Consider the following 15,934-nt stretch of genomic DNA (forward strand, 5'->3'; position numbering starts at 1 on the left):
CAGTGCTTCTGAAAAATAACAACCAATGTTTTCCCTTTGCAGTGAAAATGGGTTGTGCTTAGTCAAGGCTATTTTACTAAAAAAAAAAATTCATCCAAACCTTTTCAGATTAGGTGTTTTTGTTTGTTTTTTGATGTTTCTTGTTTTTGTTTTTATTTTCTTTACAAATGCTGAAAGATAAATCCAAAAATATTTTGTGTATACAATTTATAAAATGCTGTTTAGTCATTGATAGTAAATCAAGTTTTGAATATATGTTAGAAAATGTGAACATAAATGAGATTGATCAAATCTTGTTAGACCAATTAATCAAACAAAGGGACACAAACTGACTTCACTGAAAGAAAGAAAAAAATTACTGTGCTCAAAAGCTGCATTGCAGAATAAAAACAGCATTTGTCACTTCTGTTGTGGTAGACAATAAGTAAAGAAAAGAAATTAATGCCAAACCAATTTAGAGGATGAAACAACCCTGTAATTTAGAGGATGAATCAACCCAGTAACTCTGTTTTAACATACATATTATATATATATATATATATATATATATATATATATATATATATATATATATATATAAATAAAATTTGTAGTCAGCAAGTTTTTCAAAATCAATATGCCATACCTTTGCCACACATGTTCTGGTGATCACATTTTGGTCTGGTACACAGAGTGATGCAACCGCGGTCTTTGTGTTCTCAAAATGGTGGCATCAAAATCCAGCAAGCCTAAGTAGACACATCCAAGCTCAAGTGTGGCACTACTATGGGGCATTATTTTGATCAAATCTGATACACTGAATATTCACCATTACACATTCATTTGGCACATTCCCATCAAAAAGGAATGTGGTTCACCACGTTTTACCTTTACATAAAATATTACCTGTATATTTTATTATTTAAATTAATCTGAGTTAAAATAAATCAATTTTAACTTAACAATAAGGGCAGCTACCCTTATGAGATATATGTAGCCATATGAAAGTCCCAGCTGTTCAGACTCATACAGATGACAAAAAAATGACGGTACTGGGAGTTTGTCCTGAGATAGAGTGCTTTCCTGTAGTCTTTTTGTGAAAGATGTTCCGTCTTCTTTTTGTCCTGATTTGCCTCTTATCTGAAAAGTACACATTTATTCTGTTGGTGCCACAAGCACTGAAATGGCCCACAGAACACAGCTTCCAGCCATTGCTCATTTATTTATTAGTTCCAACGTTGCCGTTCCATTTCCCACACTCCTTTAAATTGTTGAAGTGGTAGAGTCTGGTAGGTATGTGTTGTTACTCACTGTGTGAGTTACTGTCTGACAAGTAGCAGAGCTTTGACCTGAGCAGCCAGTAACAGGGGAAACTGACAGGCCACGAAATAGCAAGTCCATAGAAGGGAGCAGGGGCTTAAGCAGACTGACGGGGCAAAAGGCAGATCCTCCGTGAGGGGTGAAGTTGACTTTGTTGGGGTCAGGGCAGGATGGCTGAACAGGGCGATCTCCATGGCAAGGAGAACTAAAGTGTGAGAGGAAAGTAGAAGAAAAAACACACACACACACACACAAACAAAAAAACAGGCTATGAGTTATGCTATTATTATTATAATATGGTATTCTGAGGGCAAATGTACAACAATCAGCCATCATATTTGGATCACATTTTTTTTTCTAAACTCATTGTCCATTCTCACAGCTATACTGACCATACAGGAGCACTTTGTAGATCTACAATTACATACCTTAGTCCATCTGTTACACTGCATATTTTGTTCGTCCCTTTCAACCTGTTGATTTTAAAGCTAAAGATCACCGAGGCAGTTATTATGTGAGTGGTTGATAACACTGAGGTGGTTATGCAGTGCTGAGAATGATCAACCTCCTAAATAATACCTGCTTTTTGGTGATCCTGTGGGTGTCCTGACCATTGATGAAGAAGGGTGAAAAGAAGACAATCAAAGCATGCAGAGCAACAGAGAGACTAGTTCCTTTAACTGAACGACAAGGTGCCCAGATATGGTCAATGAGTTTGGGAGAATGGACTGTGGGTGTAGAAATGAAAGGTTGATAAGCATATACTACAGGACAAAATGTAACTAATGCAGAGCATGTAATTTATAACACCGCTTGTAGGGCACTTCCTGAACATGAGTGACTAAGTGTATATGTCCGTTAGGAACTTCACATCTAAAAATGAACACAGATATTTTACATTAAGATTGAGACAACTGAAGCACCACTGTTGAATGCTAGTCACCATATTCTGTAAAGATGCTTTGTGACATCAGTTGTAAAAGTGCTATATAAATACATTTAAATTGATTGATTGACTAAGGAAATGGCTAAGAACCAACAATTCTGCTCTTCACTCCTATCCCAGTAAACAAGGAACGTCCCTGGACGTTCAAAAAAGGTCTAAAAGTAGTCTGTTCGTCAAGGACATATTTTAAACATCAATGGACGTCCAAAATCCATCTTAATAAGTTAGTTAAGTGGTGACCAATCGATAACGTCAGTGGACATCCAAAATGCGTTTTATACAAATAATTTATTTCGGGACCAATTAATAACGTCAATGGACATCCAAAATACGTCTAATAGTCGTCTTTTCAATGTCTGTGTTTGGACGTCTTTTCAACTTTCATTTTCAACCTTAAGAGAACGTTGATTAGACGGCAGTCATTACGTTATTTCAATGTTAAATCAACGGCTAAATGTTTACTGGGATGCTTTCAAGCTGAGCTGAGACTCGTTCTCATTTAAATAAAATGGTTATTTTGCCATTCTGAATAGGGCTGTTTAGACAAGGGTGAACACTGCTGTGGGGTTTGATACCTGTAGTATTTTGACGTCAATCATTTCATTAAGTTAACATGTGGAAAATGTATATATGTCCCTTTTAAAAGGGGACAAATGGATTTGATTAAATCTCTGTAGGTAGTGTCATAGTCACACAGCTTGAGGGACCTAGAGGTTGTGGATTCAAGTCCTGCGCCGAGTGACTGATCGTGAGGAGTTGTGTGAGAGAGGAGATGTTTCTCCCTGTGTTCACGTTGGTAGGTGGATTGGTGACTCAAATGTGTCCATAGGTGTGAGTGTGTGTTGCCCTGTGAAGGAATAGCGCCCCCCTCCAGGACCCACCTTGACCCTGAACTGAATAAGCAGTTACAGACGATGAATAAATAAATGTCTGTAGATAATGTGTACATCAAACTGATTCTTAATTTGCTTGGTTCTGGTGGAATTTTATTATGGATTTAATCACATACACCTTATTTGCTCATTTAGATGCATGTAAAGATTTGGTTGATCAGATTTGGTGTGTAAATCAGATGTTAGTAAATAATTATAAATTGCAGAAGTATGGAAGGGTTTTCTCATAATCACAGTATAGGTTTGTAGTTATTGAATTTAATTGTAAAATATTTAGGAACCTACAAAAAATATTTGCTGAATGCTCCTAATCTTTTGAAATGGTATATACATCATATAGAATATCCCTATTCACATTGCACATGTCTTGCGTATGCATTATTGACACTTACAAGGCCTCTTCACACACGCGCACTCGCTCACAGCCCTCTGGAGGCTCTCTCTGGAAGGCATAAGTCTTGTTTGGTCGTGGGGAGGAGGAGGGAGCATCAGCCACATATAGCGGAGGAGAGGGAGAGGGGTCCAGAGGCCCACACACCACCATATCTAACAAACAATGAGTAATAAAATAATAATAATTTTTAAAAAGAAAGGCTGATGAGTTATTTGTGTATACATTTATAAAGGTATAAATACTGCACAATAAAACTGTACCTTTTTGAGTAAAATACAGCATAACAGAGTGTTTTGATCTGAGCGTTTATACGCAATGAACTGATGGTGGGAGAGAGAACTGAAATGTCATACCAGTAGTTAATAATGTTTTTCCTCATCAACTGATCCATAGAGATAGTGGTGCACAGTGAAATGTGGGCCAATACAGATGTTTTTAAATGACAATTCCAATATTATATACAGGGGTTGGACAATGAAACTGAAACACCTGGTTTTAGACCACAGTAATTTATTAGTATGGTGGTATTGTGGCCAATACAGCGTCAGTTCGTCTTGGGAATGACATATACAAGTCCTGCACAGTGGTCAGAGGGATTTTAAGCCATTCTTCTTGCAGGATAGTGGCCAGGTCACTACGTGATGCTGGTGGAGGCTACGCTTCCTGACTCGCTCCTCCAAAACACCCCAAAGTGGCTCAATAATATTTAGATCTGGTGACTGTGCAGGCCATGGGAGATGTTCAACTTCACTTTCATGTTCATCAAACCAATCTTTCACCGCCTTCAGGATACAATGTTTGAACCACTGGATGCACATGGTTGTATGTCACCAATAATGTTGTGTGCATTGCAATATTTTAAGCAAAACTGTGCTCTTACCCTCTGCTAATTGAACCTTCACACTCTGCTCTTACTGGTGCAATGTGTAATTAATGAAGATTGGCCACCAGGCTGGTCCAATTTAGCTGTGAAACCCCCCCCACACTAAAATGACAGGTGTTTCAGTTTCATTGTCAAACCCCTGTATATATATGGAAACATCACACATTTGTAGGCCATGTGATCAGAATCACCTATCATACAAACATATCTCTAAAACTAGTAGTAACACAAACATGTGTGTTACAATGTTGTGGTGGGCAAGTAGTGCTCAGAGGACTTGGTAGAATGTGGCTTGTAAATTGTGCAGTAACAGAATGGCTACAATCAGTCATTTTATACAACCTACAAAATTCAACCTTAATGATATGTTTTTCTTTTTATGCTTTTGTTTTATGCCCTACCCAATCACTTCCAATTTCATTTGTTAATTCGGACTCTTCAAATCAAACACAATGCCACCAAACTGGAAAGGTGTGGGCAAGCACCAGTGAAGTCAACTACATTTTTTTTTTCACTATTAGACAGTTTAACATGCTTGTATGAATATGCTAACAGTCCTATTATGCCAAGTAACAAACACCACACTGGCTAGCATTGCAGTGAGTGTTGCAGGGAGAATGATGAATTACCTACCCACCCAGACAGAAGAAACTGGGTATCAAGCCAGCATGGTAGGCATTTCTCATAAAATGGCCAAGAATGAGCGTATTTCAGTACCGAATCTATATATATATTCACTGTACCTATAATCGACAGCTGCTCCAGGCTGCTGTCACCATTTTAAAATCTATTATCTGAAGTTTAACCACCTAGAGTTACTCACCAGAGTCTGCTATGGGACATGGGGATTGTGAGGGGGAGAGGAGTCCAGGGGAAGGGTCACTCTGAGAGCCACTGCTGCACCTCTGGGCAGGAACGGGTGCTCTATGACCGTCTGGGACATCCAGAATCTAAGCACAAAAATGATGTCTATTTATTCTGGACCACTGTGACCATACAAACATTTTTTATTTTTTTTTGTAACAATGTTTTCAGTAAAATAATAAATAATCACATACATACAAAACCCCTATACTGACCTTGTGCTGTTCTTCTGGTAATTCTGAAACAAAGACCCCTTCCAGCTCCAGGTTAAGCCCCTCCACACTGCGCCGCAGTCTGGGAGCCAGTCTGCTAAGGGGCAGCAGAGGTACAGTCTGCACACACACACACATTTTACATATAACATTTCTTCAGCACAAAATGTGTGTTTTTGTTCTTTCAAAGACATTTTCAGGGTTATTCTTCCACAGCTCCACAGGTCTGTCTTGGAAGTTGATTGCAATTTTTTATCACACTATCCACAGTATCTCAATTACACTGATGTCTGAACTGATTAGCCATTACCTTGCTTGACTTCAAATATTTTCTTAATAACAGTATCTAGTCAACTACACATCATTTTAAACCCAAAGCCATTTTCGTCTGGTGAAAAATATTCTAGGGCGGGTTGTTTGTGCCATACTACCAGTTTCAACACATCTCAATACACATTACAATACAATTTTACACATCCTGCACGACTCCAACGCTCTGTGAAAATCATTCATTTTTAATTGTTAAAAACAAATCAGCAGACTAGTTGTTTTCAAAAGGATCATAAATTGCAGCTCTAATGTGTTCACATGTCAATTCCACACATTACAGACCAGTTCAGAAACATAAATACATTAGCAGAAACACTAATAAGACAATATTAGTAATTACATACAAAGAAACCTGGCCTCTCTGGACTGAGTGAACCAAAGTGTTTGACCTGTAGTTTATTCAACAAAGTTCTCCTCTCAGACAGATTTTGGACAAGAGAGAGGTCTCATTGAATCTGGAGGCTGCAGGAATCCTGGGCCAATAACTCCACCACTAAATGACTCTTTGGGGGCGACAGGCAAAGTGCCAAGAGGGGTCTGAACATTGATTGGCTAGATGTATGTTGCTGTGTGCATATTTTCTCTCAGCAACAGTTTGTGATTGGCTGTGCCTACTGCACTGACCCGGCCCAGAGAGGGACCTGAAATTCCACCCTCTGCATGCAGAGCAGCCAATGGGAACAGCACCCAATGGGAAAAACACCCTTTTCTCAATAGAATTTGTAAATTACGTATTATTTTACATATATAACTTATAACTAATATGTTGTTAACGATTATAGAAAAAATATTTGAATAAATTATAATAAACAAAAAAAAAACAACTAAACATATTTACACCAGGGCGGGCGGTGATCCGAAGCAAGAGTAGAGCTTAATTTTCTTCCATCTTTCAAATAAGAAAGCTTAAATTACTGTGGTTCTTTTATTAGTTTACCAGGTTGTGCTTGATATCAGTACCCTGTGTTTATCAACTGGCCCACAGGACTGAATTGAGTGGAGGAGTTACTTGTGGGTGTAAACTTGTCAAATATGTGTAAACAATATCAACCACAGTGGCCCAGTGATGCCACTGTCTAAGATAAGCCAGAAACTATTTAAAACTCTGTTGCTAGGTGAATATGGATGAGAAACTTTTTAAAGAATCAGACCACAGGGCCTGGCACGAATAAACATTCTCATTGTCAATACATCATGCTCTGGAAATAAATACATTACAGGAAACTTGATAGCACATACACATTCTTCACTCCTTGTATATGGAGTTGTAGCACTGGCATAAAAACTAAATACAAATATTAGTCTAATCTACAGTAAAAAGCATGTTCAATATGTTTAAATTTTGATAGGTTTAATCAAATAGTTGAATCAAACTTTTGTGGTATTTTTGCAGCACTGTACTATTATTTTCCAGTTAGATACATTACCATTTCTAGTAAACCACCCCTTAAAAAAAAGAATCTGATGAATACTGACAACAATTAAACATCTGAAATGTACTGTATGTCAGAGTTTTAGATTTTTATACTGTGAGATTTTGTGCACATGCACTGTTTATGAGAAATTAAGCGCCCTCTTGTGGTTGGAGACAGAGAGATGGCATTGACATAGTAATGTGGGTTTTGCAACATGAGAAGTAATTAGCTTAATATTCAAATAATCTGTAGATTTTGTAATCCCAGATGACAGCAACATGAAGTCTGTCAACAGAGTATGTGAATGTGTATGTATTTTTACCTGTGTAGCTCCAGGTGCGTGTATGTGGATAGTTGGCACTGGCTGATGAGGCCCATAGCCAGCAGTAGGAGGTGCATGTCTGGAGCGCTTCTGTAACGAGTGCCTTAGCTTAGCAACCTGAAAAAGAACAATAAGAGAAAAATATATTTTTCCAACTCAGTGTTAAGCTACAATCAATAAAGACTTCATTAAAGTGTTCATATTTAGCAACCAAAGCAGCAGAATAAAAATAGGAAAGATCATTCTGAATCATTAAGTTAAACAGGCGACAATTTTTATTTGTATCTACAGATGCATTACCTCTATTTGTTCTGTTCTGTACTCAGTGTGTCCACACATACATTTCTGCACTAGTTTATATATTTTTCCTTTCTTTTTATTTTTCTTGTCAACTAGTTGTTAGCATATTATGACCCTTTCTCATAATTGTCATACCACCCTCCCCTTGCTATGCCCACTGTATACAGTCTGTAAAAATGTTCTACTGTAATAAAGTAATTGTATTGCTTTTAAATGTTCTTTATTTTAATATGCAGTACCATTCAAGACCTTCTCATTCAATGTTTTTATTGTCACTATTTTTTTTTTTTCATTCATTCATTATCTGTAAGCGCTTATCCAGTTCAGGGTCGCGGTGGGTCCAGAGCCTACCAGGAATCATTGGGCGCAAGGCGAGAATACACCCTGGAGGGGGCGCCAGTCCTTCACAGGGCAACACACACCCACTCACCCACCCACACACACACCTATGGACACTTTTGAGTCGCCAATTCACCTACCAACGTGTGTTTTTGGACTGTGGGAGGAAACCGGAGCACCTGGAGGAAACCCACGCGGACACAGAGAGAACACACCAAACTCCTCACAGACAGTCACCTGGAGCGGGAATTGATCCCACAACCTACAGGCCCCTGGAGCTGTGTGACCGCGACGACACTACCTGCTGCGCCACCGTGCCGCCCTATTTTCTACTGCTATTAACTATTTTCTACATTGTATATTAATATTAAAGACATTAATACTATAAAGGAATACATATGGAATTGTGTTGTAAATATCATCTTTTCTGTTTAATCCTACAGGGCGAGAAATGAACTCCAGGCATGTGTATGTGCTGTAGCTTCCAGGAAATCCCCAAGCACTCCCAGGCCAACAGGGAAAATCATTCCATTTGAGTCTTTACTTTTGACTGGTACTGTATATGACCATATACCTCAATGCAAAAGAACCACTGACCTCTCTTAGATGTTCAGCGCTTCCCCATGATGCAGAGCGCTTGTGACCAACCCCACCTCTCCGACCACGGGTCTCCTCAGTCCAGGAACTAGGGGTCTAAACAATGGTAAAGAAAGGAAAAAGAACATAAGAATGGCACAAAGAAAGAAAAAAAGTCAGACAGAATATTACTATTTATATAGATATAAATTTTTCTAAATATCAATCCAAAGCGATTATCCACGTCTAGATTTTCAACCCAGTTTGACAGGCTTCTGAACAATTGTGTAGTTGTACATTCATTCTGAAATAAATCAAAAGAAACCTTCAAATGAAAAAGAATGTAAAATACTGACAAAATAAAGAAATGTCTTGAAACTCTCCTTAAACATTTAATGATCACATTTAAAGCATCCTTTGTTTAAGGTTCATTTTTATATATATCTCCAACAAACACCATATCTTGGCTTTTGAAACATAATCCTGGGTTTAACTTAAAAATGGTTGGACATGCTTATTTGTGCACTTATATAAGTGTACTTATTGGGGACTACTTGCTGAACAGGTTACAGCATAACATGTCGAATCCTGCCAGAAGAGTTCATCTCTTTGTCTCTGCTGCACTGCACCAGTTCATGAGACAGCACCCAGCAGGTTCAAGATCATTTTACTAAAACAAGCATAACTCATTGGCTGAAGAAAGTTTGAGCCTCTTTTTACCCTAGTTTTGGATGGAACTGAAAGAGTTTTCGTCACCCCAGAGACTTAATTTGAATACTGTATAAAGAAAATTCAGCACACCTGCTCCGAACACCTGTGACTCACTCAGGCAAACAGATGTGCTAAGACTAGCATGAAGAAAATATTTCACTTAGTGTAATAAAATGCCCTCTTTGACATATATCATGAAAACTACTTGCTACCTGGCAAAAGGATACAAAACACCCAAAACAATTTACATTTTCACCATATAAAATATGCATGTTTGTTTTTTAAGATATGGTTTGCACCAGCAAAAAACAAGAGTGTCTTTTTTATTTTATCTTATTATTATTACTATTATTTTACAATTTAGTAATTGTACTAAATGTCCTCTCTTTTCACACAAGGTTTTACAGCAGATGTTGATCTTGGATGATCACTTCTGGGTCACATACACTACACCAGCTTATCCAAAACATATTGGACTTTACTCCAACACTAAAAAAAGAATGTAGTACAGGGGGTCCTCGACTTACGACATTGATCCATTCCTACATCGTGTCGTAAACCGATTTTCGGTGTAAGGCGGAACATACGCACATACTGTACGCAAATAACATACTGTAAGCACTGATCCTATCCTAACACCTATCCTCCTCGGTCCCGAGCCACGTAACCATGTATTCTTCCACCGCGCACACCAAAAACGAAGTTTGCGTTACGACGTTTACAACGCAAAACCACTTAAGTCGAAACAAGGCTTTATACAGTAAATGGGAGATGTGTCATAACCACGAAACATCGTAACTCGGGACTGACGTAACCTGAGGACCTCCTGTATTGGGAGGTTTTATACCCCATCCAGCCAACATGCTCTTTCAGAGCATCTGATTCTAAAGACAATACTTTTTTCTAAGTAGATTATACAAGTTGCGTAAGTATAACTGATTACATGTTTCAGCAACGGGTGCACGTTAATCGGGTGTGTGGGAAGACTTCCGTTGTGGATAACCTGCAGATGAGTCAGAATCAGTCAAACACTCATGTGCGGCACACAGTAATTAAAGACTAGTAGTCTGGCACAGTACATTCAGTGTTCAAGTCAGAAAAGACAAGACTAGTGGATGTACAGTTCCTCTTGATCAAAAAACAGGCATGGACACTTATTTAAAATAATCCTACTTTAAATCAAAACACTAGTTAAAAATCATACATTTGTGTAATACATTATTGTGTTTTAGACATCTTTCAAACACTATCCATGCAAACACACACGCATACCGCCATGACACCCCCGTGTGCCTATGGTTTGTAGCCACAGACCCCGGATGACACACTGGGAGGATGTGGCTGAGGGTCTGCCAGAAAAAACACAGAGCCTTTAGTGTAGTAACCGTTGCTGCACCAGCAGAAGCGTGACTTTGCTACAGCTGCATCACACTTCCTCTGTGTCTGTCAGTAAGTAGATATAAAGATGATAGTTGGATTTTCTTCTGGCGAGCCAAGAAAGTTCCCAGGAAGTAAACAGATTCTGTCAAACACGTCTTTCTGGACTGTTTACTGGTCACCATTTCCTCTCTAGCAGTTCCACCAGCTGTGGCCTCAACCCAGACAACTCCTACCCACAAGGTCCTCACTGTAAAACACCGCACAGATCTTCTCTTTCTCCCTCTGGTATAGCAGTGTCTTGTAGCATGGACAAGCAGCGTCTTGTAGCATGGAGGTCAAGACATACAGTCATCAGAGTGATATAAATTTAAAGTGCAATAAATGGGTCATCCCATCCCACCCCCACCTTCCCAACATGAGGTGCATCATGAGACAGCAAGCCTACTAACTGTCCTCATAAGTGTGTCTGGAAAGGAACTGGGGGTGGGACATGAATGTCATGTCCCCAGTACTGTGCCAATGTAACACAGTGTTTAAATTTAAACTCACTAGGCCAACCCCTGAGCCAGGTCTTAATGATATAAGGAAACTGTGATCACAGGATCAGTATCTATAAACAGACCAGCAGTATCTGGGGCTGTATGCAGATCTAGATTAACAAGGTAAAATTTCAGAACCTCCAAGAGAGTCATGAAGGGGTCTGGGAGGTGTGGGCTTGAATGTTAGTGAGTGCTCTTCTCCAAGTCTCTAAGTCTAAGGTAGGAATAGTGCTAAAGTTAAAAAAGTAGTCATCAATCCGTCAGTGGTGTAACGAATAATGGGAACATAAACAATCTGAATGTGTACTTGTGTGTGATAACACGCGACAGACTGAAGTGAAGCCCAAGGAGGTCATGAAAAACAGAATTCTCTCTTTCTGGTTGGTCAGTCATTGGTAGCATGCAGAGTGGCACTGCAAGCCTGAACAAACCCCTGTTCACAGTGGGTAGTATATGTTTCAGCAATGCAGAAGCTATAAAACATGCCCGAGAGTCAACTTAACTGGTGTGAAGCACTCAACACGTCAGAGAAGCAGATCATTCCCACCAGGGCCAGACAAAATGTGAATAAATTGCATTAGTGTGAGTGGATGTGGTTTTCTAGTTGTTGTTTTTTATTAACACAGGGAAAATCTGTAAACTAACAGCAAATTAATATAATTTCTTGTTTGTTTTTTTTGTTTAATAAAAATAAAATAATTTTTGAAAAGAGGCAAAATGGTGCAAATGTACAGTCAAATAATACACCTAAGGCTTTATGGCTGCAGTAGTCATTCTGTTTCCTTCTCTGGACTAAACAAATTAGAATTTGTGAAGAAAACGTTAGACACAGACTCTACCCTTTTGTCTGGGGCTATGTAGAGTTCGTCTTTGCTGTTGATAGCTGATTGGTAACTGGAGTGCCATAATTACTTTATTGAAAAAAGACTTCAAACATGTATCAGGTAAAATTTTAAGCACAAAAACCACACAATATCGTTCCACCAGTAATGGACCTTAAAACACATTACTCTAGTTTATAACAGGTCGGTTTGCTTCATTTTAAAATTAAAATTTACAAAACATTCCTCTGGCTATAGCCAGAATATTCCTTTTAAAGCAGCACTTGGTAAGATTTGATACAGTGTCTCCAGGGGAAAATTGATCAAAGCTTTTATTCTGGGTTATATTTCATTTGTATAATAAATGATTTGAACATTTCCCAACATCCCCAACTGATCTTATAATCTCAGGCAGTTAGGACCGATAGAATCAGGGTGGATGGGTATCATTCTCAGAAGATCAAATCAATACTTAATACCTTTTTCAATCTTTAGAGGTAAAATAAAATGACTGATCAGTGTGACTGTGTGGGAGCATTACCTGTGTGGCTTTGTCATTGGCACAGGTTGTGTTCTGAGTCTCTGGTTGTTTGGGCCAGTGGCCCTGCAGGTATGGCCCCACCAGTGTGTCCAATGAATGAGTCCGCCGCAGTGTCGGCTTTGGAGGACGGGCTTTTGTCTTACACTCAACTAAAAGAACAAATGATGCAGATTATATTTCCACAGAATACAAAAGGCTGTGAAGTGCTACTATCAGTGTTAATAAAAGAGATATTATTTTCTTGCATGTGTATTGTTTAATTCCCTCACCATGTTTATGTTGTGTTTCTTGTGTATACAGATCATACTTAATATCAAAGTACCCCAAAAAACAAAAACACACACTGAAACTAACTGTCACAAATTCTCAATTTAGATTCTGGTGAAATCACAATTTTACATCAGTCAGAGACACAGTGGCTCTGATAACTCATACAGGTGTTGTTCCGGCTTAGTTATCTGACACGGAAAGATCTAGCTCGTGCCGACCACTACGATATTTAGCCTTTACCACAGCAGCTCAACACAGCTCTGGTTATCACACTATGCCTTTATTCTTTGTACTGCTCTAGAGATGCTAAGAGCTCCATTGTCACCAGCAGATGTTAAACCTCAACTGTTTGGTGTTGAGTAGGTTGCAAAACACTGCAAAATCCCTCATGTACTGTTCTGCAAGGCTCAACTTATCCCCATCCCCCAAGCTTCATTCCCCATGAGCACAGTGAACTGGCTACTAAAATAAACACACGCTAACACATGGACTTGAGTTACACACACAGCTCAGCTATAACCAGAGAAGAAAAATAACAGCAAGACATGCTAATGTACACAGACTTTCACCTGATGGAAAATGTGATGCACCAGTGAATCAAATATTCTTCAGTTGTCTAATTTTGAGCAAAAACACTAGCATTTTGTCATTATCTATTCCTTACAAGACAGTCTGCATATGCTTTCAGGTTCAATTTCCCAGGCACATATTTTCTAGCTGTAGAAGAAAACGTAACCTCATTTCAGATTATAAATTCGGTCTGGTCCTAAGGTTAATCTGTGTCTAAAAATCATTCCACCTTCTGTTCTGAGACTTCAAGCTACTTATTATAACTAGAAATGTTGTGTGTCCTAATAGCTGGATATAAAAACATGAAACCTATATAATGAACCATGTCAGGTATATAATCACCTGTTTCAGGTCCCTAAACACATTGCTGGAATAATAATGCTGCATGATCTTAGAGGCCTTAACCTGAACAAAATACTTCAATATTCCTTGAGTTCAGTTTCCAGAGCTTCATAATAACACCCAACCCCCAAATAGCTCCATTCTCTGTTCCATGCCCAAGACGTTTTTGCATGGGTTCAAGAAGCTATTGAATATATGTAAACACTACACTTAAATCAGAGTGTATTATTTTCACTTGAACATATTTATGCATATATGCCACTTTAATGGTACAATACTGCCATTTCCTAAAATACTGTACTAATAATGTGATCTGGGCACTGTGGAGAGAGTTCTAACATAAAAGAACCCAATTTCGTCTGACTTTTCCCAGCCTAAGAATTGGGATATTCCCAGGAACCAGCTGCATTTTGGAAATCCCTTAAAGATCAACAGCATGTCTGTTTCTGCCTCTCTTTTCACAGAGCAGTTATTCATTCATTCATTTGCACGGTAAAATACAAGAAGGAAATCATCTAGTAATACTATATATTTCAGTACTACCCCATCAAAAAAGATAGATTAGATTACAGTACCAACCAAAAACAGGGGCATACAGTACTGTGCAAAAATGCCAGGGACAACACTGTTTATTTTCCAGTCGAAACTGCTTGTTTACACACATATACATACATACATATATATATATATATATACACACACACACACACAATACACAGAAGCACCAATAACTAAATATATTAAGACCTTGTTTCTACTTTAGCATGTCCGCACTTTTCCTTTATTACATTTTCATTCATTTAAGAATTCATGAGGAAATGAGGGAAGTAGCCTGAACTTCTTACACTTCTGGTGAGTCCTGGGGTTGTCAGCCCATTGTTCAGGGAATAGAAACATCTTTTTGGTTTGCATATATTCTTCTTTTTTGCCTATTTCCTTTTTCTAGCAAGACCCCTACACATCCTTTCAGACCCACATTGTTGTGTTGTACGATAGACACGAGACAGCTTTATTTATTGTTCATCTGAGGGGGACAATTTTGGAGTTCTGCCAAATTTTGCAAGTGTCCTATTTCCTCTGAGTTTTTAATAGTCTTGAACAACTTTTGGGAACTCTTATTTTTGTTCCCCCTTTTGACCTTAATTATACAAGAGGATTATCTTACATCTAACATCTCTTCAGAAATATTTCCTGCAAATAAATACCTTATAATAGCCTTATTTAGAGTAAATTAAAATACTTCTTAATGAGCAGAGAATGTGGGTAAAACGCACATTTACATATGTTAACAGACAGGTTTTAAATGATGAACTTCTGTCCATACCTGTTAGTGCCTCTCTGCAGCAGCGTGGTGGGGTTTTATTGTGGAGCTGAAAGGGAATTGTAGCTCTGAGGGGCTGAAGACCCTGACTGCCCCCCCGGGCCTTTCCACTCCAGCACGACATCCTACAGTTTGGAGTTTTTATTTCTCTCTCAGTTTGGGCTCTCACTAAATTTAGGAAGGTCCCAGGTGTCCAGGAGTGCTTCAGCTAGTGGAGGTCTCTCGGTAACTCCATACAAAGAGAGGTTTCTGAGGCTAGGGCTAGCTCAGTTGCTAGCAGCCAGCTAGTTTCTTTTGTGAAGATAATGAGTTTCCAAAACTCTCTTTTAACCAGCTTTTAAAAATGAAAAACACTCCTGTGGCTGTATTTTACAAAGTAGCTGCCAGTAAGAAGCCGAAAACATGAACGCCGCGGCGGTTTAAGTGAATGTTACTCGCAGTCTGACCTGAATATGTTAAAGTTTGTGGAGCTCATCTACATTGTTGGTCGCCTGCCAGTTTCTCCACTATCTGACAACAGCCAGCCTTACACGCTCGTGTCCGAAGGGGCGTGTCCAAGCACATGTTCCCACTCTGATTGGGTTCTGGAAAATACTACATCTATTCTATTGGCTGCAGCAGGGATCCATCGTGTAGAGGGGCGTTAGAGCGCCACTGGCTCCGCCC

At 38.9% G+C, this 15,934-nt stretch overlaps 1 protein-coding gene across 1 annotated transcript; it reads right to left on the reverse strand.

The window, feature by feature from the left end:
• Positions 1-598: 598 nt before the first annotated feature.
• On the reverse strand, positions 599-15,643 carry fam117aa (family with sequence similarity 117 member Aa). The gene is made up of 8 exons (XM_066642897.1): positions 15,272-15,643; positions 12,766-12,914; positions 8,795-8,890; positions 7,559-7,675; positions 5,495-5,611; positions 5,239-5,365; positions 3,531-3,684; positions 599-1,504 (listed from the first exon to the last, which is right to left on the reverse strand). Exons 1-8 carry the CDS (start codon positions 15,390-15,392, stop codon positions 1,243-1,245), a joined length of 1,143 nt encoding a protein of 380 aa, XP_066498994.1. The 5' UTR covers positions 15,393-15,643; the 3' UTR covers positions 599-1,242.
• Positions 15,644-15,934: the final 291 nt, after the last annotated feature.

The sequence above is a fragment of the Hoplias malabaricus genome, chromosome 13 (assembly GCF_029633855.1).
Source record: "Hoplias malabaricus isolate fHopMal1 chromosome 13, fHopMal1.hap1, whole genome shotgun sequence".
Classification (NCBI taxonomy): Eukaryota; Metazoa; Chordata; class Actinopteri; order Characiformes; family Erythrinidae; genus Hoplias; species Hoplias malabaricus.

Bases quoted from the DNA above. Each gene is read 5' to 3' on its own strand.
- fam117aa (XM_066642897.1), bottom strand. From the start codon at position 15,392: ATGTCGTGCTGGAGTGGAAAGGCCCGGGGGGGCAGTCAGGGTCTTCAG. The intron at 8,891-12,765 runs GTAATGCTCCCA...ACCATTGTTTAG, and splicing joins CCAATGACAAAGCCACACAG to ACCCCTAGTTCCTGGACTGA. The intron at 5,612-7,558 runs GTAAAAATACAT...GTGTGTGTGCAG, and splicing joins ACGCACCTGGAGCTACACAG to ACTGTACCTCTGCTGCCCCT.